The sequence below is a fragment of the Typopeltis vanoorti genome, chromosome 2 (genome assembly GCF_054136105.1).
Source record: "Typopeltis vanoorti isolate ZY-2024b chromosome 2, IOZ_Tvanoo_1.0, whole genome shotgun sequence".
Classification (NCBI taxonomy): Eukaryota; Metazoa; Arthropoda; class Arachnida; order Uropygi; family Thelyphonidae; genus Typopeltis; species Typopeltis vanoorti.
This window is the reverse complement of record NC_143550.1, coordinates 5,952,884-5,980,248: the sequence shown is the minus strand read 5'-3', so window position 1 is coordinate 5,980,248 and position 27,365 is coordinate 5,952,884. Positions and strand designations below refer to the sequence as shown.

General features: G+C 35.7%; 1 protein-coding gene across 3 annotated transcripts in view; it reads right to left on the bottom strand.

The window, feature by feature from the left end:
• Positions 1-18,472, bottom strand: part of LOC150108797 (RNA/RNP complex-1-interacting phosphatase homolog) — a 198,016-nt gene extending 179,544 nt beyond the window's left edge. The window contains exons 1-2 of one of the 3 annotated variants that reach the window (XM_090403309.1): positions 18,206-18,472; positions 11,909-11,989 (exon numbers count right to left, since the gene is read on the bottom strand). In XM_090403309.1, coding sequence (XP_090259435.1) covers positions 11,909-11,980 — 72 coding nt within the window. In that variant the 5' untranslated portion in view covers positions 11,981-11,989; positions 18,206-18,472. The remainder of the gene's footprint in view (positions 1-11,908; positions 11,990-18,205) is intronic. The other 2 variants (XM_090403308.1, XM_090403310.1) reach the window with 2 other exon arrangements.
• Positions 18,473-27,365: the final 8,893 nt, after the last annotated feature.

The following is a 27,365-nucleotide window of genomic DNA, read 5'->3' as shown; positions in this document are numbered from 1 at the left end:
GCATTTATTTATCGACAGTTCAAGCAAGTTTCAAGTGTGTCTTACTAAACAGTGGGAATGTATATGGCTCAATTCCTATTGGCTATTCAGTCCACTTAAAGGAAACATATGAGGACATTAAAAAGGTTCTGAAGTTATTAAAATATACAGACCATAACTGGATCATCTGTGTGGATCTTAAAATGGTGAACTTTTTACTTGGCTTTCAAAGAGGATATACAAAGTTTCTGTGTTTTCTATGCTTCTGGGATAGTCGAGCTAGAAACCAACACTGGAGTCAGAAACATTGGCCTCTTAGAATATCCTTAAATGTTGGAGAACAGAATGTTATAAATCAACCTTTAATCGACAGAGAAAAAATCATTTTTCCACATCTACACATCAAACTAGGTCTTATGAAGCAGTATGTTAAAGCTTTAGATTTACAAGGTGACTGTTTCCAATACATATGTGAAAAATTTCAACGACTTAGTTATGAAAAAATTAAAGCCGGTGTATTTGATGGACCGCAAATTAGAACTTTAATTAAAGACCCAAATTTCATCAACTCTATGAACGAAATTGAGAAAGAGGCCGGGACTTCATTTATGATTGTTGCGAATAATTTTCTTGGAAACACAAAAGCATGCAATTACAAAGATCTAGTGGAAACAATGCTTGAAAATTTCCAGCACCTAGGTTGCAACATGAGCATAAAGCTTCATTTCCTATACAGTCATCTTGATAGATTTCCCGAGAATTTAGGTGCTGTAAGCGATGAACAAGGCGAAAGATTTCATCAAGACTTAAAAACCAAGGAAGATCGGTACCAAGGAAGATGGGATTCTCACATGATGGCCGAATACTGTTGGAGTATTCAAAGGGATTGCCAAAACAGAACACACAGCAGAAATTGCTACAAACAAAAATTTATTCCCTGAAACTCATGTGTAAGTAAAATTGTTTTTTTTTTATAAATATTCTTGTAATTTTTAATGAATATTGTTAAGTAGTTATGTATCTAATTATCGGCCTCTCTCACATTCAAAGCGCCAGTACATGCCGTTGCAGGTTCTTACGCATTTATTCGTTTACTAACAAGCGAGAGCGGTGAGTGCGCTGATTCTGATCTGTGCACAGCTTTGAATAATAGGCTATATTTTCAGGAATTTTTCGAATTTCTTGATAAAAAGTTAGGAACAGATTTTTAAAAGTACATACTTTCAGAAAATAATATTAAAAAATCGATTTTTTTTGATCCTCTAATTAGTACTGCCTCCTTAAAACTATCAAAAACTTACAAATTAGCAAAAAGAAAATGCCATAGAGGAAAAACCTGATGATAGAGAAAAATGGGTTTGATATTTGAAATCAGCACACCCAAATTAGTAAAAAACAAGTCTCATATAAAAGTCAGCAAAAATTGTGTTGGACAGTGTAATCTGTCCTTAAGAGATGTTCTGAGAGATAATCTCTCAGGACATCTCTCAACTATTTAAACATTGTCTCAACTCAAATTTTTCCAATGGAATGGGAAAATCAACAAACAACTTTCAGGCATTGCAATGAGAAGTGCTCTATCTCCTCCTTGTGCAGACTTATTCATGAAAAACTTCAAAAAAGATGTCTTGTTATTTACAAATCCTAAACTGTCACTTTGGTGGAGATAGGTAGATGAGATATTCATAATATGGAAACACAGTGTGGCTGAGTTACACGACTTTCTAGCATCTATACTCTTCCACTATAAAATCAAATTCACTTTAGAACACTTGAAAATGAAGGAAAATTACCTTTTCTAGACGTTCTAATTATGAAAAAGCAGACAGAGGCATTTCTCTTGGAGTGTACTGTAAGCCAACTCATACAGGTCGTTATCTACATTTCTGCTTGTTGCACCATATTTCACAAAAATTAGGTATTGTACATATGCTGAAAAACGGGGCAATCTCTATTATAAGAGATGAAGGAACACTAACAGAGAATTCCATTCTATTCTCTAACTACTGATCAGCGATGGATATTTTAAAAAAATGGCAAAAGAATACTATTCTAATCCCTCTCCACAACAGATCAATGACATTCATTAGAGAACCTCAGTTTCCATCCCTTTTATTGGCTAACTTTCACTAAAAATTGCAAATCTCTTGAAATCTCATGACATTAGAGTGGCCTTTTGGTACGAAATCTGTTACACTCACCCACAACCCTTTCAACAAACATCATGGAGTTTACAATATTCCATGTTCTTGTGGCCTTAATTACATACGGCAAATATCAAGAAGTTTAGAAATAGGACAAAAGGAGCATATTGGAGATGTCAGTAACAACAGAGAAGACAGCTCAGGTCTGGCATTTCATTTCTCCCACACTCACCACAACATTCAATGTTGTGGTGAGTGTGGGAGAAATGAAATGAGTGTGTTCAAGAGCTCCATGTTATACATAGAAGACAACTTCAGTGCCTGCAACATCGAAGAGGCTACATTGGTAATCCACTCACAAAGCACTCTCAACAGAAACCAAGGGATGATTTTGTGTAATATTTGGAAGTCACTCATTCAATCTTTAAACACACTGGACTTTAATTTTTCTGCAAATTATTGGGTGCACCTGCTGAACAATGACTGACCACGTGCCAGTTTCCACGCTCCACATGTTTCTGTTTCACTTGTATTTTTGTGTAATGGTTCCTACACATCTGGTATTTTTAGTTATGTAATGATTCATATTTTAATGATTGTTGTATATTTATTTATGTGTTTATCCTAACCCAGACAAAGCCACTAACTTAAGTGGCGAAACTAGTAGGTTTATTAAATAATTATTATGAGCTATAAACCAAATGTTAGTTATATTTTTATTAATTAGTTTTTTGGTCGCAAAACTCAACATACTTATCAAGAATGAATTGTTCTGGCTGTGTGTACTGATGTATTATAATCTTGAAAAATGGCGTCATTGTTGGGGACAACATTTGAACTATAGGATGCACATGATCAGCCAGAACGTCCATGTAGGCACCGGCAGTAACTCAGCCATTTAGGCTTATGATGGATCCAGCTGAATGCAAAGATATGGTCACCCAAATCATCATAGACACACTCCCATGTTTGACAGTTAGAACCAGACAGTCTGAATTGTATATTTTCCTTGGGGGTTCTCCATACATAAACCAGACCTGTTGTTGGGAATAAAGTAAATACTAACTTATTGAACCATATCACTCATTTCCAATCATCAGCTGTCCATGTTTTATGTTCCTGACAACACCTTTTTTTTGCAATTTCACATTGGATTCTGTGTGATTAAAATCACAGATCATCCATGGATGTTGGCTTTATAAGTTCTCTGTGGACTTTTTTTGTGCAAATATTGTTTTCAAAGTGGATACTGAATTCAGCTGTCATTTTTGCTATAGTAGGTGTGTTGTTTGAACACAATCCTTGTGTTTGATAGTCCCCGTCATTTAATTTCAGTTTTTTGCCCACTATTATTCTTCACCAATGAAGTCTTGCCATGCTTTGTGTACACAGTCATAACCGTGGAGACTATTGCTCTTGACACACCAAGCACTTGACCTGTTCTGGTTAGAGACTCTCCTACTAAACGGGCCCCCACGTTTTGTCCTTTTTTAAAAGTCTGACAAGTCACCCATTTCACCGACAACTTGGACAAACAGCTGCTGAACACAGCTCATACTACACTGGCATACAACCTAGAGCACACAAATAAGGGAAAAAAAAGATATTCATACTGTTTGTTGTTGTTGTTTTTTACAGTGAAACATGCACTAATAACATTAACCCATTTATATATATATATTTATTATATATATATATATATAAACACCATAACAAACCCACCTGCCATAGAAAACACCAGTGTTTTTTTTTTCAGATGAGCTGAAGCAAAGGTTGTTTGCCAGACCTACTCACTCTCAACTAACACTCATCAGCTATTTGTCATACTACAGGACAAATGGAAACGAATTCCAGCAGAAGTTTCCCAGAACTTAGTGTGGAGCCTACCCCAAAGAGTAATAGCAGCAATAGGAGGCCCAACCTTGCATTGATAGCAGCGCTATATCGAAGGAAATACAAACAGTTGCTGGTCAGACACTTTTGGAAACACAGTGTTAGTCCTTGTTGAATGGTGATTAGGTTATTTTGGATTTAAGGTCAAAGCAATTCAGGATAAGAGGCCAGTGTGTTATGTCTGTTAATTATGTGTGTTCTGAATGAGGTGGTGTACTATCATCAAAAGCTTTAACTGCCATGGACCTAGGATATAACATGAACGATACCACAGAACGTGATAGCAACAACTAGCAATGTGCCAACATGCATAATGAATTTGCAATTCGTATTCTGGTTTATTAATTATATGTTAAAATTGCGAAGTTATCAAAAACATCTAGTATGTGTAATTACTTGCTAATAGACTTTTGTTGTGTAAAACCTTTAGATACCAGTACCCCTGATAATGATGTAAGTCTTATGACTTAAGAAACTTGTCAGGTTTTAATTGCGTATTTTTATTAAACTCTTTAATGACATAATAATGTGGTCTCAACACAAAAAACTTCCTACAGAACTATTAAACCACAGAAACTTATGTATGATGCAATTTTCCTTTGTGTCAATCTTATAGAATCCTTTCCCTTCCTCCAGCCTGTAGCTTTTCCCTACTGCTGGGGTAAAGGCCTCTCCCACAGCAAGAGGGTTAGATCTACTTCTCCCATGGTGACCCACTCCATCTTGGGAGAGTGTTCATTCAATTGTATGAATGAATGTATGAAGGTGAAAGACAATCACAAACATCCATGCCCTGGTGGGATTCGAACCCGTGGCCTCTTGGCTAGAGAGTGTATACACTAACCACTCGGCCAACCAGGCCTAGAATCCCATTAATAACTTATAAATTTCTATCATGTCCATTTCCACATATCAACTAAACCAAGGGTCTTCAACCTTTCAGACAGTGCAGGCCGCATTAAAAATTTCAATGAATCCCGAGGGCCACTAAGCTATACTGCAGTATTTAGAATTGTAAGACACTTTCCAGATTCATAAGGAACGCTGTGCATTTGATACTTTACATAAAATCCTAAAAAAATAAACATACTCAGCTCTAAGAGCGTAGTCAGGTGCATGATAAATAAATACAATCGATACTTGAAAGAAGATAATTTAATGAAGAAAACATTCATTTTTTACAATGTCAATGGGCAATTTGGCAATGTTTTTCCTTGACCAGCTTGTCGATGTTGGCATCGATGTTGGAAATCGCTATGTGCAGAGTATTCTCGAGATGTTGGTCCATAATCTGGTCCATAATTCTTGTCTTGGACTTCACATGCTTCATTCTGGAAAAGAACTGCTCACATAAGTATGTGCTTCCTAACAAAGTGCACATCTTCAAAGCATGCAGCCGAAGATTAGGGAATGCATCCTCAGAAATGTAGTCTTTGTAAAATGTAAGCAAAGGCACATTGAATAATTTTTCTCTCAAAGAAGAGTTGTTTTGGAGTTCAAGCAGCTCCATTTGTACTGAGCCTGGCATTTCAGCAGCATTGACACTGAATGGCATTGATAATAAATCTAAAGAAGACTGTTGGTTACAAAAATTACTAAATCTCTCTTCGAAATCACTTCGCAACATTTGTAGCGTATTCCTCAAGAGATGAACAGTTGGACTCAGTGAGAAGCTGAAAATGAGTTAAGTCTTTTTTTGTGAGTTGTGCCTTCCAAAGTTTGAGCTTGGCCACAAAAGCTTTGATGTGATCAAACAGAGTGTGCACCAGTTGATCTTTGGATGATAGCTGCATATTTAGGTCATTCATATGCAACGAGATGTCGGTCAAAAAGGCAAAGTCTGTCATCCACTTCGGATCATTAAATTCCGTAATCGGATTCCTTTGGTTTGCATGAACTGTTGTATTTTGCTCCTTAAGTCAAAGACTTTTGTGAACCTTCCCTCTGCTCAACCAATGCACATCACTATAATAAACCACATCGCCGTGATCTGATCCGCTTTGCAATCTTGGGTCAAAAACTCTTGGAATTGACAATGATTCACTCTTCTTGCCCTAATAATACTGACGACAGTCACAATAACTTTCATGGCATTCTCAAATCCAATAGTTCTTGCGCAGAAATTCTCCTGGTGGATTGAACAGTGGTAATGGATGAAATCTTTTCCTTCAAGTTCCAGTTCTTTCAGCAGTAATCAACAAATCCTTCATTCTTTCCCACAACAGTAGGGGACACCATCAGTTACTGGAAAAATATTTATGTAGCTCCAAAAAGTATAAATATTTTTACATAAATTTTATCAAGGTCAAGTAAGGGTTCAAGCCCAGTAAGAATTGTAACTTGTACATAGATATTTGTTTAAATGTAAATAATCCCAATGGGAATTGTATATGCTCTCTGCCAAATAAGGGAATATTCTAGAAGGCGTAGTATTAAGACAATACCTTGCCACTAGTAAACAGTATATTTTTAGCTCTTTGTAAAGACGTCAAATTTTGTGTTTGTTCTACATGGAAACGCTCAAGGTCAGTGCTAGGGGGATCGACAAAAGCTTCAAACGAATGTCCGCTGCCAGAACGAATAGGATTTAGGGAGTGTTGGAGAAAAACAAAGGAAGGGTCAGTCTGAGAAAAGGATCAAAGGATTTCACCGAAATGTTCGGGGTCACATATCTCCGTGCAAGGATTCGCAAATGACCGAATAAAAGGCGTTGGTGAAAAGATCGCAACATCGGTTACAGAAATTTTCGTCGATGATCCAGAGGTCATCGGTCAGTCGTTGGCAGTTATCCGTCAGATGTGCATCATCGGAAGCGCGACTTCAGGAGAAACTATGCCAGTGATCTAAAAGAAAGATGACGAGAAGCCGATCTGCCAGGCAAAGCAGCTATTTGATGACAAATTGATGAGTCTTCACCGGGAGCTGTTAACTAGAGGGAAGAAATTGCTCCATTAGTCCAACACGCATGCAAGCATTCCACAAGCCGATAATCTTCGTCTGAAGTGCGGCGAGTAAAGCATCCCAGATGCGTCAGTAAATCTATCGCTGGCATAAAGAGAGAGAAAAAACCTGACACGGAAGAAAAAGGGAACAGAAGTCCAGTTCAAAGCTAAGTGCACAGTGGGTTGACTGTGGGCTATAAAGTGAGTTGACCCATTTGTTAAAATTTCATGAGCTTTTAAGAGAACTTTTATTAGTGGACTGTAAAGCAGAGGCTGATCTAAATAGGCATATATTTAACAGTTGAAGATTATAAAGTAATTAATTGTCAGGAATTTGAAATGAGTCATAGTGTAACTGTTTGCTGAATTGGTGAAACTTGCCTATAGAATATTCCCAGCATAGAAAGGAAAGAGCAATTGTGTGTAAAAGATATTGTCTATGTGTTCGATGAATAAGAGTTAACAATTAAGAAATAAGTACCATTGCTCAGTATAAATGATTTATGTTATATTAAGAAAATTAGTTAAATATGCGACATGATTTGTGTGAGTAAAATGCAGGAACTTTTATGCAGATTTGAATTGAGATGTTTTTTTCTATTACTGAAAATGCAGTGTAAATTTGTCTTATGTGAATTAAATTTTGTTGTTTAAATATTAAATAAGTATCGCCTGATTCTTAATTATTTGATGCACTGTTCCGAAAAAATATTAGAGCCTATTAGCAGGAACCCAATAGAAAGGATAGTAAAGAACAGATAGTAGACCATGACTGCATATACTAATTAAATTAGAGATATTCTGAGGGTAAATAGAAAACTACTGGACGCATGTTACACTTCTTGTTAATAGAAAACAAGCATCAGTGGCGCAGCTTTTAAATAAATAAATTTTCTGGTGTTCAAAGAATAAGAAGGCAAGTGTGGAAGGCAGTTTAGAGTAAGGAGATATATACAAGGTTAAAGAGTGATAAGGAAAGTGAATTAATGTATAAGAAAAAAGAGATGTATAAAGAGATCCGACAGGATTAAACACACCATATTTATTACAATTTGTGAAATTCGATGCAGCGTCATAAATTCTTACAATGTTTAATTGCATCGATTTTACAGGAGTCACATCCGAAATTCAAAGAATTGTAAACTTGTATATATTAGATGTAAATAATAATATCAGCCCATATAGAATTAGCCCAGAAAAATTTACATGATACTGTAGATAGAAGATATACCAGTGTGTATTTCAAAAGAAAATCCCTTAGAGAGCAGAAGTATGTTAGAATTACCTACATAAGTAATACAAAATGCCCATCTGTAGATCTAAAATCTAAAATAAAGTAAACAAGTATCTAAAAATAGAAGTTTAGGGGCAATTACCTTAGAGTTCGGAAATATATTTGATGTATCACTTGGTATAGGGTAGAATGGAAACCCATTGTAACCAAGGCAGTCCGACACTGCTGTCAAGGTCGATAGCAAAAGGGGCAGTATGCATCAGAAGCAGTTACATTATGCTGAAAAAGAGATTAAACTACACTTCAGGGAGATAGAAGTTGGAACTTTCTAGAAGGAAAGGAGTTAGTATGTGATAGGTACGGGGATCTCAGACCTTAATTCAAAGTTTGCGCGGAAATATCTGGGGTCGAAAAACTTTGCACAGGGTCCCGTGAGAGGCGAAATAAAAATGTCAGGAATCAACTAGCGTGCATCGACTATTGTGAATCAGGGGACTTGAAGCAAGGAGAAGAGGGGGGGGGGGTCGATCCATGATATCCCGGTGAATTCGTGGAGGGTAACCAGAGGCGAAACCTTATAGAGCAAGTATCGGCTCAGGAACCGGATGACAAGGCTTTGACCATCAGATCGTACGTCCTAGCGCCTACAACACCGAAAGATCGAGCTCCAGCCCTGCTAAGAATTCCAGAGGAGAACACGGTTTCCATAACGCGTCCGAAGCGATAGAGCAAGCCCAAAAAAATAGAGGGGATCCAGAATAAGCCCAATGAGAAGATACGACTAAGGTCAATTGTGCCTATTAAAGAATTAATGTGAGTTGAATTTTTTTGTTGAAAAACTTTCTCTTATTTATGATGTGGAGGACTGTTTTGGATAGACTGAATTCTTAGAACTGAAGGATGTAATAGATTGAAAACTTATTAGCATGGAGTGAATCTGCTTTTAAAATAATTGAAAGGATATTAATGAAAGTTTAAGCTAACATTGTATTGTGTTGAAATGATTAAAAAGAATTGATAAGAAAATTATAGAAGTTAGAATTTTCATGGTCTGAGAAGTTGGTTGCTAAGTGAGTGTTACATTTTTTTTTTGTGAAAGTTAGAATTGGAGATTTTATTAGTCAAAGCATGATAATTCCTAGATTGAAAATGGGCTGATAGTTATTTGATATATAGAATTAATTTGTTTGATGATTTACATCTTTGATGCTTATAACATGCCTAAGAGATGTCCTATGTGATGTTTGATTTTGATGCTTAGCTTTGAGAGAAAATGATAGCTATTTGATATATAGAATTAATTTGTTTGATGATTTACGTCTTTGATGCTTATAACATGCCTAAGAGTTGTCCTATGTGATGTTTTAATTTTGATGCTTAGCTTTGAGAGGAAATGATAGTAACATCATATAAGTGTATATGTTTGTTTTATTTATAAGAAGTGCCATCTGATCTTTTTAACAACTGCACTGTTCTCAAATAAAATCCAATCCTGTAAGCGGGAAAGAAATTAAACCTTGGTACGAATTTTTTGTTAGGAGTTAGCCACAACTGTAATTAACTATATAGAGGTGCTTTACTGGAGGTATAAATAATTTCTTATGCCAATTAGAGATTTTTAGTGGCACAGTCTGGAATAATCAAATAAATTTCTAGAAATCTCAAGTATAAGTATAATATACTGAAAGTAGAGAAAAGGAATTAAGATTAACTGACAATATAGAAAGGTAACGGATAAGGATAAAGTATAATAAAGATAACGAATGAAAATATAAGAGAAAGCATAGAAGACAAGTCTAAAGAAATCGATAGGATAAAAATCCAAGATTAAACCAAGAAACTAGATATTTTACAAAGACGCAGTAACATTAGTAACTTTATATTAAATAAAGATTCAACAGAAATATTACATTACTACACCCTCGGGGTTGGTTAAGCTGAGGTCGAAACGCTGGAGTTTTCTTGGCAGTTTCAAGAAAATCAGTGCTTTTCGTCGTTCCCTTCATTGGTATGAGCGCTAGCAATGCCACGGACAGAGATAGCCAGTTGTGCTGTATCCTTCACATCTGTGCTCTCATCTAAAGAAGTGAATATGATGTAAATTCAGACGACTGCTTTTTTTTTAAGTTCCTTCAAGGTCATTGGCAAGTTCTTTGACACGTCGTGCTACAGTTACCCCAGACTAACTCGCTTTTTTAAACACTTCCTTATTATTTGGGTACAGAATATCCCCAGCAGCAATGAAACACTCTTTCACAAACTCGCCGTCCAAGAAGGCTTTGATTTTTTAGCAATTTTTTCAGTTACATAACTTGCTTTGATGCACGTTTCACTCTCTTCCCTCTGCCTTTTAAATGTACCCTGTTGGCATTTTAAATCAACTTGGAGACGGTTCACTTTGTCCACATGAAGCCGCCCTTGAAGGTGATTGAAATTGGATGCATGCTTTGTCTCGTAGTGTGGTTTTATATCGTATTCTTTTGATACTGACACTGACTCACAACAAATTGAACACAGTGGCTTATCGTCGATCAGCATAAAAAAGTACAAATTGGCCTACTTTTCATTAAAAACCCGACAAGAATCGCTTGATTTACGAATGCATGATGGAAGGCGAACCCAAAAAATGATCCAAAATAGCCGTGTAACGGTTATTATCCACTGAATATGTTTCACACTAATGAAAAAAGTCTGGCAATATAAAACCACAATAGGCTATGGTTGACACGGCGAACCTGTGTGAGCTTACACACGAATATCACTGTTCACGACTGACTGACTGACTGCGGATAAGATACTCTTGTATTTATATGAAAATAACGAAGTATCAAGAACGTTCGAAATGTATCTGGAAGGCACTAGCCAGCGCACTCGAATGAATCGACCTGTGACGTTAGTACTAATACTTAAGTACCGCTTGGCACTGGTAAATGGCTGAAGAAGCATGTCTATTTAATATTTATCTTTATAGGATTTTATGTAAAGTATCAAATGCACAGCGTTCCTTGTGAATCTGGAAAGCATCTTACAATTCTAAATACCGCAGCATAGCTTAGTGGCCCGTGGGCTTCATTGAAATTATTTTTTATTTAATCACGTTTTAATGTTAAGTAGTTATTTTTTCAAAATGGCCGTCGGGCACAACAAAGAGCTCCATGGGTCACAGGTGGCCCACAGGCCATGCATTGAAGACCCCGGAACTAAACTGCGCAGCAAACACACCTGATGCAAAGAAGTTTCCTGATTCTCAAATATCAACAAAGCTGTAAATTAATAATACACTGATTTCAGTTCTGACCATAACCAACTGAAGAAATTCACTAAAATATAACTGTCTACAAAACTAATTAAGTCACAGCATTCACTATACTACCAAGCAATGTTGCTTGGTAGTATAGTGAATGCTACATATTAATATATATATATAACTAACATATTAAATCTTTTATATTTATACATTATATTTTGTTTCTGACCTTAGATAGTATATTAGCTAGTCATTTCAAATTTAAATTCTTCATAAGGAAAAATACAATTAAGTTACAAATGTATCCCAAATCCCTGTGCATATGGGTATCTCTAAAATATGGTTTTTAGAGATACCCAGAGAACAGACATTATTACGTAACACATGAATCACAACACAACATCTTGCAGACCAACATATAAAATATTGAAAATATTAAAAATATAAGATAATAATATTCAAGTCTTACCTCTTTCAAAGGAACCTTAAAAGGAATAATGCTTGTTCCAGTTATGACATTCCCAAATGGTGTATATGACATCCATCTAAACTCCAATAAAGAACAATAAAACCTTTTTGAAAACTACAACACAGACAAATTTCAATGTCTGAATTTATTTACATGTTTAAAATAGTATAAATTCACATGGAGAGAAGACGCAAGGAATAAGAAAAGTCTTACTGACTATGTTATTATTGAAAGTGATGTTTTCTTTCTTTCTGGTGCAGGTCACTACAGTGTACAGAGGATTTGAAATTGAAAGCAATCACCATTTATTCCTGAGCAGGATCATATTGAAAAGAAATGTAAGAAAGTTTTGAGCAGCTTTTAGATGGAAACTGTACACTGAAATACACAAACATTATTCAAGAAAAATTGAAAGAGTTTGAGAACAGAAACCAAACCTTGGAGATTCAGTGGCAAGCCTTGAAGAAAATATTGATTGATTCAGCCAGAGAGGCATGTGGTGAGGTTGTCTGCAAGGATAGAAAAATCAGAACTCCATGGTGGACACAGGAAGTTAAAGAGGCAGTGAAGGAAAAGAAGAAAGCATATCAAAAATTCCTGGCAAATAAGTCAGCTTGTGCTCTTAGAGAATACAGAGACAAATGTAAGAAAGCTAAACACTGTGTAAAACTAACTAAACAAAAGTCATGGGAAGACTTTGGTAAGAACATAGAAAATAAATATCAAGAAGGTGGCATGATATTCTGTATGTTGAAAAAGCTCAGAAATGAAGGAAAGAGTGCTATAAAAGGAATTAGAGATAATAAAGGTGACATGAAACTGGAGAAAAAAGATATCGTTGATGTATGGAGTAATTACTTCAAAAAATTGCTAAATGAAACAATCAGTAACAGCACAGTAACAAAAAATCCTCAACAGGCAAGCAATCAGGAACGCACATCCATACTTGAAGTAGAAAAAGTTATCAAAAGCCTGAAATGTGGAAAGACAGCTGAAGTAGATGATATTCGACTAGAAATACTTGAGTATTGGAGGTATAAAAGTCTGGACAGAGGGACGAATTTCAGATGATCCCAGTAGAGATATCATAGATAAAAAGGAAATAAAACAATGTGAGAATTACAGAGGTATTTCCCTACTGTTCCTGGTAAGATTTATGCAAGTATACTTGAGAAACGGTTGAGAAGAATTGTGGAATGCAAAACTGGTGAAGAACAAGCTGGATTTAGGTCAAACAGAGGCTGTCAGGATCAGATTTTAACTTTTAATGTTTTCATTTTTAATATGATATTGCCTTTGATTGGAAAACACCTGGGTTCGATTCTCGTTGTGACAAGGGGAATCCTTATATGGACTTTTTCAGTTGAAAGTGAGCTAGCTGATCTCATATGGTGGCAGCAGGGTTTTTTCTCCAGGAAACTCATGTTTTTAATCCAGCATACAGACAAATCGGCCTTTAGGGCACACGCAATTTACAGATAAAAAATACGGTTGTTGGTGATGATACGCAATAGATGGCATTAGTGTCGTAGTTGAAAAATTAAGTAGTAGTGAGAGAAAGATATGTATTTAGTGAATTTGACTAGACTGCCCTCCCACAATGAGTCCTTGGGCTTCTAGGAGGTGTCACATAATAAAAATAATAATAATAATCATTGGTGCAATCTGTTCAAGTCCCTAATCTTTCTCACGACTCTCATATCTATGGTCTCCAGTCTTTGGTCAACTGTTTTACTTCTAACCCAGTTATCAGATCCATAAGTTAAAATTGGTTTGAACACTGGCTTATATATAGCTAATTTAGTGTTTTGACTAATTTCTCACTTATTCCATATAAATTTATTCAGTTGACTTCCTACCATACCAGCTTTGTTGATTCTTTCTATTTCCATATTTAATTTACCATCTTCGCTAAAAGTTGCCTACGTAGCTGAAATGTTTTACTTGTTGCACAAGTTTTCCATTCACAACACAGTTAACATTTTCAATGCTTCTGCCTATTTTCGTTGTCTTTGTCTTGTTATTGCTGACCTTCATACCATATCTATTACAACAGTTATTCAATTCAGTCAGAGAATCTTGCAGACTTGCAGCGGATTTATTTAGAAGTATAATATCGTCTGCATAAATCAAAGAACTGACATTAACATCACCAATTTTGATATCAGGTTTAATACCACTCTCCTTCATAATGTGATCCATATAGATAATGAATAATGTACATCCTTGTCTGACATCAGATTTAACATTAAACTATCTCCATGTATTTCCTTCAGTTCTAACTGCTGACTTACAACTCAAATAAAGACTAAGTATTCTTGATATAATGCCCCGCTGACACCATACAAATGTAGAGTTTTGAATAGCATCTCTCTTTCTCTTTGCACCTTGTCATATGCTTTTTCCAGATCTACAAAAGTTAAATACAGATCTTTGTTATATTCCCATGAGTTCTCAACCATTTGTCATAAAGTGAACATCTGATCCTGACAGCCTTTATTTGGCCTAAATCCAGCTTGTTCTTAACCAAGATTCTCTTCCACAATCCTTCTGAACCGTTTCTCAAGTATACTGGCATAAATCTTACCAGGAACACTCAGTAGAGAAATACCATTTTTAATTCTAACATTCAGTATTATTTCCCATTTTATATATGGGTACTATGAGAACTCTACTCCAATCATCTGGAATTCGTCCCTCGGTTCCGGCTTTCAGAACTGCATCCAGCATGGAGTTCTGATTTTTCTATCCTTGCAGACAACCTCACCACATGCCTTCCTGGCTGAATCAATCAATGTTTTCTTCATGGCTTGCAACCGAATCTCATAAGTTTGGTTCCTACTCGCAAAGTCTTTCATTTTGTCTTGAATAATGTTTGTGTATTTTAGTCTACAGTTCACATCTGAGAGCTGCTCAACTTTTATTCGCTTCAAAACTTTCTTCCATGTTATTCTTTTCAATATGAAATTCAATTTTATCCTGTTGAAGACTAAATGGTGATCACTTAAAATTTCAAATCCTCTGTATACTCTAGCGTCCTGCACCAGAGAGAAAACATCACTACCAACAATAACATAGTCAATGAGACTTTTCTTATTCCTTGCCTCTTCTCTCCATGTGAATTTGTGCACATTTTTATGTTGGAACATGATGTTAGCAATAAGTCCATGTCCTGAGCAGAAATCCAACAGGTATTTGCCATTATTATTAGCTTTGCTCTTTTCTCCAAATTTTCCCAAATCATTGTTGTATGTCTGACAATCATTTCCTATTCTGCTATTTAAATCCCTAACAAGGACCAACTTTTCACTTTTCATTGTCAGTGCTTTCTGTAAAGTCTCAAAAAATTCCTCCACTTCTACCTTAGTAGAACCTTCTGTGGGACCACAGGCACAAATAAGTCTCATTGTCCAGTTCCCCATTCAGATATTTGCTCACATCACTCTACTTGATATCGCCTGCCATTCAAGATTAGCATCGTACTTAGTGTTGAATACTATGGATACTCCCTCTCTTTTCCTTGATTGTCATTGCCTGAATATAACATTTTGTATTTATTGCTCAGAAAGATTTCACCTGTTTTTGTCTATTTTGTTTCAGTCACACCTATTATGTCAATCTGATACTTATCCAATTCCTCAACTAGCTCCATTTCTTTGCCATTCAGGCTTCTTATGTTGATAGTACTGATCTTGATAGTACTGAACTCCAGTGATATTGAGTGTGGTTTAGGATTTGTTCCAGTAGCTGACTTTTTGCTGTTCACTCTGGCAAAAATAACAGGGGCCTTGTTTAACAGGGCAACTCCCCAACCAGCATGAAATTCTGTGATGTTGTACCACCATTTTGTACTGTGGTTTAAGCCAATAAGAATACAATTTTGTTAACTAAACCTCAAATTGCCAGCCCATCCTCGTTCATTCAGTATCCAGGTAAATACTAACATGGTGCACCACTAGAAGGTGAGGATTGGACATTAGGTCAGAAGCCTTGGTCAGTTCTCTGCATTCCTTTAAAGGGTATGTGGAGGTCTCCTCTCAGTTATACAGCTTTGACCCTTAAGCATTCCAATCTTGATTTCTGATTCAAGTGCCATTTGAGCTAATTACTTCAGAAGATTCTTTGAACATTCTAACAAACACATTTTTCTCTATGTAAGTATGGAGACAGACGGTTAGTCTACAGTGTGATGTTGTGCAAGGAAGCTGACAGCTGGTAAAATAATATAATTCACTAGCCATTCTTATGAAAGTTAACTACATAAAAAAAATGTATGTATATTTTGAGGTCAATAACACTTAAGTTTTGGGAAGAATGGACTTGTGGTATACAGTGAGAAACAAGCTATCTGAGGAAAGGTGAGTGACAAGTGCATCCAGAAATAAAAGCAAGTTTTGGTTTTCAGTTACAATCATAAATTATATGCATTCATATTGTTTGGTAATTATGAAAGTCGGGTAGACCATAAAAATGTTGTTTTACTTCATGATATATTCCTAATTTTTTTTTAGTTTGTTTCTTTCCTACTAATATCTAAGCATTCGGTTTATTTTAGTTGTATTATGACTAATCTACAGTGTGATGTTCGTCAGAAAGACGTTGGTTCAATTCCCATCCATGATGCAAGAAACCTTTATCTGGTCTCTTTTGACTAAAGGTGAGTCAATTTTCACCCGTAAACTCAGGTTTTTCGTCCCTCAGAGTAAGCAAACCGTCCCCATGAACACACCCACACGGATTTACAGCCATGAATACTTACAACAATATGTGGAAGAGATAGGGTCCTCACCACATGTCGTTAAGCTCATAGTCAACAATGAATCACATCATGGTAGCCAACCTACTGGATAGGAGATGACACACGAATGGGATGGAATGAATAATCACTTGCTAGATAACCCAATGAAGCAATAAAGTCTTTGGATTTTAATCTACAAAAAAGAGTTAAGTCCATATAAATTAGAGATGCAAGAGGGAAATAGTGCCAGTGGTTTTGAGGCAGTATGGTGTGAGATAGAGGTGAATGGAATCAAATACTCGGCGGGATGTTGTTATAGACCAGATAATGTGGATGGTGGTGATAATGAAATGTACAATCAAATTAGCCAAGTAAATAAGAAAAGGGTGATCATTATGGGTGATTTTAATTATGGCAATATAGACTGGAATGATGAGATAGCAACTGGATCATAACAGCTTTCTTCTCAACTAATGATATAAGAAGTATGAAATTCGGCAGAAGAAAGATTAGGTCAAGAAGGTTTGTTGTATAGTAAAAAGATGCCACATTTCAAACCATAATTTGTTTGGGAATGTCAAAAGGAAATCACATGATACTGTATTTTATATTTTGTGATTTCTACATTGCATTTATATATTCTTCCTTCCCAATCCTTACCTGTGCTCAAGGCATTGATGTGCTATAAGCAGGCAAAAGATATCAGTATTATGAGCTTTTATAGACTGAATTCTATTCTGGCAAATGCAGGAATGATTTTTATCATTTTTCTAGGAATAGAATCCAAACACAAATTATCATGCAAAACTTGCTGATAAATTCCTCCAAGGCAAGCTATAATTTTATAAATACTTATGATTCAACATAATAAAGGCATGTTTTAAGAAATTACATCTGGCCTTGTTTCGAGAAGAGTTTATAATTGCTTATATATATATATATATATATATATAATAATAAAAATAATATATATATATATATATATATTATTATTTTTTTTTTATCTAACTCTTATCCCTTGCATAGGTGAAGGTGTAGTCTTGATGCAATGGTAAACATATGGCACCGATCATCTTAACATTTCAATGGCACGTCAGAAGGAAATGCGCCTGTTGATTAAAAAAACGATTTAGGTTTTCGTCGTGATGATATGCAGAACATAATAACATAACTAGGTCATTTTTTTTCCTCTTCTCTTCCTTCGTAAAATGAAGAACAAGCAAACCGCGAAATGCAAGCAATTAACAAGAATAGGTTTATGGTGACTTCGTAAGCGAAGTATTCTTCACTTGAATCCTTTGGATTCGAAGGCGGTACCAAATATACAGTAATAACACATTAATAATTCCAATAACTGCCAGAAGATCCACTGCCACCTCCAAATACTAATTAAATGTAGAATTTGATCTGAAATTAGGATACAACAATTAATATTACATAAACTCGTTCTAGGAAATACGCAAAGCATATTAAAGCTTCAAGCAAGAATCAGCATATATATATAATGTAACAAAGGAGAAAGAAAAAATATGATATAATATAATATAACAATAAATTACCGATCAGGTATCCCTTTCCTAGGCATTATTCTATTAAAAGTAAGGCGGCCAATTACCAGCCTCAATCACAAGATTTACTAAACTGAATGCAAAGGAGGAAAATTTTAATAGAATAGTTTCGTATTCGATATCCAACCCAATTAAAATAATTCATACATACATTTAGTTACGGTTATTTTATATTTAAATACTATAAGCGTGTATTTAATCAATACAAAAAAAAAAAAACAGAATATTTTGTAATTTATAATTTCCGATAACCGCACTCTGTTTAGCGGCATGGTGATAGTTGTATTTGTGCATGTGTGTGAGTAACGGGAAGGTTATATAAACTACCCCGGATTACGTCAGATTTTGATTGCAGAGGGGGTTGCATAACTCGAAAAGTCGAAGCACCACGAAGTTTGAAGTGGAGACAAAGAATACTAGGAAAACTATTCAAAGAATATAATTTTACTCTTTAGCGACACTTGTGACATTATGATTATGAGCTATAGACACGTTTACAGAAGAATATATTTTTTTTTAATATTTGCCAAATATTTCAGCCTGAAAATAACAGACTATCTTTAGTGGCTACATAGAAACAGTTTTTAACAAGGTGGAATACCAACAATTGATCATTCAAAAGTAGAAAGCCGCGTGATATTACATTGCTAAGCATTAAAGAAAGGAAAAATTTTTCATCAGAGTGATGATTAAATTATAGGTATTAATTCACAATTTCATATAATAATCTTAATTTATAAATATCATTAGATTAATGTGGGAATTAAATCTCAATTTAAAAAATATATATATATTAAAAATTAATGTGTTATCCTGATTAAACTTTCCCATATTTTTGATAAGGATATACAGTCATTTCTATTAAAGTTTGGGCGTTGAAGTAAGGCCTCGGCACTTTCTTTGAATAGGAGTTCAAATTTATAGCGACATCTGTGTAGAAGGCGAGTTTTGAACCAGAGGATGTTGTGGCTTGTCTCTATTCCGTGCTGAGCCAATCCAGACTTATCGGATTTGTGGTGCTATGTCTCTGCCTGGTGTGTATCAAATTCCTTGTAACTGCAATCTGTCCTACTTTGGACAAACAGGATGCTCTATAGAAAAAAGAATTCAAGAGCATCCGACAAGAAATCCGATAAGTCTGGATTGGCTCAACACGGAATAGAGACAAGCCACAACATCCTCTGGTCCAAAACTTGCCTTCTACACAGATGTCGCTATAAATTTGAACGCCTATTCAAAGAAAGTGCTGAGGCCTTACTTCAACGCCCTAACTTGAATCGAAATGACTGTATATCAAAAATATGGGAAAGTTTAATTAAGATAACACATTTTTTTAATTGAGACTTTTAATTCCCACATTAGCTAATGATATTTATAAATTAAGATTATTATATGAAATTGTGAATTAATACCTATAATTTAATCATCATTCTGATGAAAAAATTTTCCTCTCTTTAATGCTTAACAATGAAGATAGTCTGTTATTTTCAGACTGAAATATTTGGCAAATATTAAAATATTCTTGTGTAAACGTCTCTATAATTCATAACTATTGAAAGTTTTTCCTTGTTCCTTGGTTATAGCATCGGGCCTATGTAGCTCAGTAAGAAGAAGGATAAATGCTCTGCATTATGAAGGAGAAACATGCTAGAAGATGCAAACTTATTGAAGGTGTCTCACAAGCACTTTATAGCTCTATTCACAGAAAAGGAGAGTGATACTATTGAACGAAATAAACTCGTGTCATTTTTATACAACATAACTCGAATGGAGGTTGAAGAGATTGACACCCCCATTACAATACCGGAATGCAAGAATACAATAACGCCATACAATAAATACAATTCTCTCAAAACGAAAATCTCCCGGAGCAGATGGTTTAACTGGTGAATTCTACAAAAGATATTTTCAAAAGTTTGAAAACTTGTTTATGAGGATGAGTAAACAAGTGTTATAAACACAGGTAAAACCAGAAAAATTTAACAGTGGATACATCACCTTAATACTAAAAGTTTCCGATCCAAAAAAACTGAAGGATATAAAAAAATTTAGAGGTAAATTTGACTTCTCCATTACTTCCACCTTGGTATCACCACCACTGCGTCTGGCTCCCACTGATGAGACCTCAATAAAGGTCGAAACTGGTCTGGGTAGTTAACCTTTCTTAACCACTTTACCGACCAAGACGTCTATTGATGTCAGGGTTATAATGGATGCGAGGTGCACATTAAAATTGTAATACAATTGATATTACATTGAAATATATGATGGACAAGAAGCGTATTTTTGATTCATAATGGCCGGTAAGGTGATTAATGCATAGCATTATACATATCTGCAAGGAGATGCGCTTTGCATTATGGGAGATACTAAGGCAAGTGATGAAAATTTATACCACCTTTACCGCGAGTTGCCCCAGTTCAGAAGATACTTCAGGCGCAAACTTTGTTTGCTTACACTTGGATAAAGGATTAAATTAAATATATAATTTATAGTCTAACCAAGTGAAAAAAACTTCCAAAATCTTTCTCTAATCCAGAGTAATTTAATAATAATATATAATATTGTTAAATGCAGATTATAAAATAATTTCAAAAATTCTCACAAACAGAATATAGAGATTTCTACAGAAACTTGTATCTTCTAATCAAGCATGCGCAGTTAAAGGAATAAATATAACAGATATGATAACACATCCTAGATGTATATATGAGTACTATCAATTGACCTACAGATCATGCATATTACTTAGTCTAGGTATCGAAAGAGCTTTTGACACAGTGAGCCATGAATACATCTTTGAAGTAATAAAAGAAATAGGATTTGGAGCAAACTTTAGGAACTGCTTAAAAATATTTTATGAAAATGCGGGAAGTCGTATAATCATAAATAAAAAACTCTTCACACCTGTCCAAATCAATTGTTCCATACGTAAAGGGGGCCATAGGACCCTCTCTATGGCCCCCTTTATATTAGCACTTGAACCACTAATTAAAGCAATAAACACAAACAAACAAATTCAAGTAACAAATATTCATGAAGAAAGTGAAGCAAAATTGCTATCTTATGCCAATGACATAACACTCACTCTAGAAAATGAAAAATTCATGGAGGAAACAATAAGAATATTAGACTCCTTTGCAAAGGCCTCAGCTCTTAGGATGAACGTGGTAAAGTCCTGTTGTTTGGTGGTCGGCGACTGGAAAAAGGAACCTAAAATAGCGGCGGGAATGTTGAGAATAAACTACTTGCCTGTATTGGGAATAAAAATCGGAGGCCCAGACACATGTAGATCAATGAAAAGAATTATATGAAGCCATACTAAAAAAAAATTAATAATATGCGAAATAGACACCTTTCTGTCAGAGCCACAGCTAGGATTTGTCATATGTACTTCTCGACTGTGGTACAAAATACATAACATACCACGGACAATGGGCAGATAAAATGTATAGGCCCTTTGCAACCTACGTATGGGGGTTACAATATGGACCAACGCCATGCAACACTTCTACGAAATAGAAGCTGGAGGTCTCGATCTAGTTAATATACACCTAAAAACATTAATAATCAGAGCTATAAATGCAGTAAAAGCATATAATTAATCATACCACGGATACACAATTGCTTTTCTATAAAAGTGCCTTCCTAACAAAGTCATCAGCTCTATGCCTTCGATCAAAAAAGACCACCAATAATGTTCATTGAGATGGCCGAAGGATACCGATTTATAGAAGAAATTTATGGCATTGAGAAGTTACTACATACCAAATCAATTTCAATATATGCAAAGCTATCTAAGAACCATTTTCCCAATACTTCAGCATCGAGAACAAAAAAGAGGAGTGATCAAACTAAGATCAGTCTGAAACAATGTATTTCGTATTCCAATAAGTTCGTTCTATAAAACGTTTTTGTTTAAAGTTCATCATGCATGTTTGCAGTGGCGTAGCTAGCGCTTTTGCCGCCTGGGGCGGTCCCAGAGTTTACCACCCTTCTCAATATATACCAAAAATATTACAAAAAGTCAAAACGACATAGGGAATGAAATTAAAACACTATGTTTATGTTTATTTTAGTTGTAAGTATAATTGTTGAAAACTAATTATTAATTAAGTAATAAAATTACTAAGTACATAACTTCCCGCGATGAGTCTTTTGACTCCATGGAGGCCTGAATAATAATAATAATAATAATAATAAATAGAAGAATCGTAAAAATAAAATTGTGTCTCACGTGAAAAGTGCCGCCAGGGGCGGACCTCCCCCTCCGCACCCCCCTAGCTACGCCACTGCATGTTTGCCAACCAAAATGTGAGTTGTGGCAAAAGGAATACCATTGGATGGCCTTGCAATCTGCCAATTTTGTAAACAGCAAGAAAACTTTACCACATGATGATTTATTGTAAAAAAGCAGAAGAAATCTGGAGAAACAATGAATGCCACAGAATCAAATAATAAATGAACATCTAATATTTTGGCTAAACGAGAAAAAGTTAAGCAGAGTACAAACAATTATAATTATTATAACTACGTTTGCTATTTGGACATACAGGTGTGACCCTACATATGTATGACAGAACAGGCGATGCAGATATACAAACAAACTTCCATGGATGCTTTCAGGATATCATGAGGAACTCTATCCTTTTGAAGAAGATGAACGCAGAAGAATGGCAGTCCTTAGGAATTTACTTAATCAAATTAACCAAGGCTACCTTTTAGATAGCTAAACAGAAAGAGCCTTATATTTTTTTCATGTGTGTGTGTGTGTGTCTGTGTGTGTGTATTTATACCCTTTTGAAGACTGAGTGGGCAGTTCAGTCCCCACCGGTAGCCAATCAGAGATAGCTGACCCATGTCTATCACTAATTATAGCAACCACCGATGAAGAGGCTGGAAAACAAGTGCTGCCACCTCTTGGGCCTAACCCTAACAAGATATGTCACTGTCTGAAATAATGTGGGTACTACGGTCGATTTTCTTGTGTTTACAGGACGAAAAACCCGAGTTTCTGGGAGGAAAAACCCGCTTACCCGTGCCAGAGATCGACTAACTCGGGAACCAGTCGAAGAAAGGTTTAGAAAAAGTTCCTCCAGTCAGCGACTAGACTAGAACCTAGGTCTAACTTCGAGCGGCCAAGCGAAGAGGACACAAGCGCCACTTCCACTGAGCCTACACAGGCCTTAAAACACAATTCATAGAAACGCAATTGATCGAAAAATCACAATTCATCGAAAATACAGTTCACTGAAAAATGAATTATAAGGCATGTGGGGTGGAGATGTCTGTGCAATTTTTTTTTTTAATTGTTCTGATGGATATATCTTTCAGGTCACTTATATATGGTAAACTATTATTTATCAGACTTCGTTCGAAAAGCGATTTTTTTGCGGGGCATACTGGTTGCAGCGAATGATATCCACTAAGGCAGATATAGTTGAGATGTTAAATGAGCATTTTATAAAGGTATTTCATCCTCGTTAAAATAACATCCTACAGAACTTGTCAGTGGGGAGAGAGGAGGAAGACTGATGGTAAGTGAGTCGGAGGTATACATGAGGAATTCAGTAAACTCGATATCAATCAGCATGTAGGACTTGTTGATATATCAACATGTGTTTTAGCGATAGCTCAGAAGAGGAAGTCGCTAGTGATGTCGTGAAAGGACCAGTTGAAAGTAGCAAGCTGTACGAGGGGGAGGGGGACTGAAAAGTTCTGATAAACACCTAGAACAAAAATGATGTTAAAGCATCTGATATAAACCACAAGGAAGACCATATCTTAAAACCCTTTACCTATGTTTCCTGAAATCGTAATAATTATTGTTTTTCATTTAGGATATGTAAGAAAACATGTTAGTACTTTGAAAAAATTCGAAGGCACAGAGGTGCGGGCCGTCAGGTTTTTCATAATGCAAGAAAAGTCTGCAATTGAGATTCACCAAACATTGTGTGAGAATTTAGGGCACTGTGCCTTCCAGTATAACCAACAATTGAAAGCTGGGCATCCTGAGACACAGATGCTCCCAGGTCAGAGAGAGACCTTCCAAAGCGATCACACCTGAAAACTTCGATGGAGTGCATGCCATAATCCTTGATGAACAAATGTCAGCCAAAAACATCGCAAAGACTCAGCTAAAAATTCAAAATTTTAGCTCGTATTCTGACCATTGATGAAGCATGGCTTCGTTACTATAACCCAGAGAACATACAACAATCAATGGAGTGGAGACACGAAGGTTCTCCATGGCCAGAGAAGTTTCGAACCAAAAAGCCAGCAGGGAAGGTTCTTGCCATTGTCTTTTAATATATGGATGGTGTAATCCTTATCAAGTACCTCAAAAGAGGTGAAACTGTTACAGCAGCTCTGAAGGAATCAAGGAAGTACTGAAGAAAAAACGTTGCGAGAAACTAAGCAGAGTCATGTTGCTTTTGCAAGAAAATGCACCTGTTTATGAAATCCAACAGACAACATACTTGCGATTTCAATGTCTACCTCAAATACCATATTCACCAGACCTAGCCCCGGGCCTGGCCCTAGGAATTTTGTTGCCCCGTGCAGTAGCGTATTTTGCCCTTCCCCTTAAAAAAAAAAAAGAAATCTTTTAATGACGTCTTAAAAGCCATGCTATTAAGCTAGGTTTCGACATCTCTGATCATAAATTGTAAATAACAGCATTAGCTAATAAAAATTCATAAGTTAATGAAAAATTATCATAAACTATATTTTTTACAGAGAGAGAGAGAGAGAGAGAGAATTAACCCTTTAACACTACATTCTTTTAATTATTATGATTTTTTAAAAAATGTACAGTACAATGAAGTTTTATTATGTAAAAATTTAACTAACGACATCCTGAAGTCTGGTTTCAACAGAGAAGGAACAAATGACTTTTTATGATTAATTTTTCGTATACTTTAGGCCAATTTTGCCGCCCCAAAAATTTGGCGCCCATTGCAAAAGCATGTTTTGCACCTTCGGTAGAGCTGGCCCTGCCTGGCCCCATCTGACTATTTCCTATTCCCAAATTAAAAAAAAAAAAAAAAAAAAAAACACTTGAGAGGAACAACATTTACAGATATGAATTCATATCTGCAGCTGAGGACTGCTTTGTGCAAAAAGGGAAAGACTTTTTTAGCAGAGGATTCGAAATGGCAGCATCGTTATAACAAGTGTATAACAGTTCTTGAGCAATATGTAGAATAATGTGTAAGTTACGAGGTTCTACCTCAATTCCTTCACGGTGGTTATCAGAAATATTCCGCACATCCTCGCAAGATTTAAAAGTATGGGAGGCACTGATGGGAAGCAGAATATAGAATAGTGGGGAGATATCTTAGAGGACGTAGAGGAAATGCAACATTTTAGATTCTTATCCACTAACATCGGTTTTGTTAGTGGATAAGGATCTGAAACGTTGAAGATATTTTGCTAAAATTGTGAAGACTGCACAGCGCATTCTAGCACTGATGCCGAGAACACTGATATATGGGTAAAGATGTAATGACTCCAGTCTATAAAGTTTTATTGAGATCGCATATCGATTACTGTGCCAAGATTTTGTTATTTAATTTTCAAATGAATGAATATATGTTGTAAAAGATACAAAGACGATTGACTAATGGTTGTTTCTAGTCTCTGAAATGTTGAGCATGAAGACAGATTGAGGGAATGCCATTGTAGAGTCTAGTGGACAAGGGGGGGGGGGGACGTCATCGAGATATTTAATTTATTAAGGGATAATTATGATAAATATCAGAATAATGAGTATCAGATTTTTTATAGAATGGGTGGAGTCAGGGGAAGACAAGAGGCCATCCCTGGACGTTGTATGAAAAGATCGTGAGTAAATGAGTAAGGACTGTTTTTTTTACGTGGTGAGTTTCACGGTGGTTGGAATGCGTTGCCTGCAAGTGTAGTAGGTGTGAAGATAGTGAATGCATTCAAGCCACAATATGATGAGCTGTGTGTGTGTGTAATGGAGGGTTTCCAGATGTGAGTTGTTGACTCCCGGCAGGTCTAATAATAATAATAATAATAATAATAATAATAATAATAATAATAATAATACCCAGTCGTACGACAAGTTAGGTTCCAGACCACCGCCGTATAGCGTATTTCATCGTATAGTAAATCACTGCATTTTTTTTTTATCAGAATGCATAAAATGCATGTAATAGCTAAATAACGTTTGCAGAATGCATGTAATGGCTAAATAACGTTTTAGGTAGTGGTATATGTGCATAAATATATTATTATTATTATTATTATTATTCCTGATACCTCCAAGGAGTCCGAAGACTCATCGTGGGAGGACATCTACAATTCTCTCTACACCTAACCTCTACTACGAATCATCTCCATCAACGCCATCTACCGCCCACTTCCAACACCACCACAACTAGTAATTTTTGTCTGTAAATTGCGTGTGTTCCGAAGGGCCGATTTGTATGTATGCGGGATGAAAAACCCGAGTTTCCGGGAGAAAAAACCCTGCTACCTCCATATGAGATCGGCTAACTCACCTTCGATTGAAATCGACCAGATAAAGATTCCTCCCGTCGCGACGAGAATCGAACTTAGGCCTATTCCAATCGAAGGGCGCAATGTACCGTTGTTCTTCCAATTACGCTACGGAGGCGCTTATACACATGAATATATACACATGAATGATGTATATATCATTCATCAAATGACGAATAAAGCATTTGTATACGTCAGTTACGCAAAATAAATATTTAGAATAATTTTCGGAAACGTAAATCTTATTCTGAATCGCATGGCTAAAAGGAACACGCCGACCTGTTTACATACCAATCTGCATCTTTAAAAGTTTTCTCATTTCGTCAAAGAGATTGTCACGTTTGCGGATAACTGTAATATTAACTAGTGCCTTTTTTCTCACTTGACTAACAACGTTATATTTGTTTTTAACAAATCTAACAAGAGTAATGCCAATTAAGTTTAGCCTAATGCCTCTCTACGATACACCATTCTCTACAAATTTAATTATTTTATTCTTAGTAGGTAATGTAACGCGACTTCTAGCTTATGCGACTTCTTTTCACTGGAAGCAATAGCAACCATACTTGGAATTTTATCAAAGCTGTGACAAGAAAATAATTAGTATAAACAGTTTACAATTCAC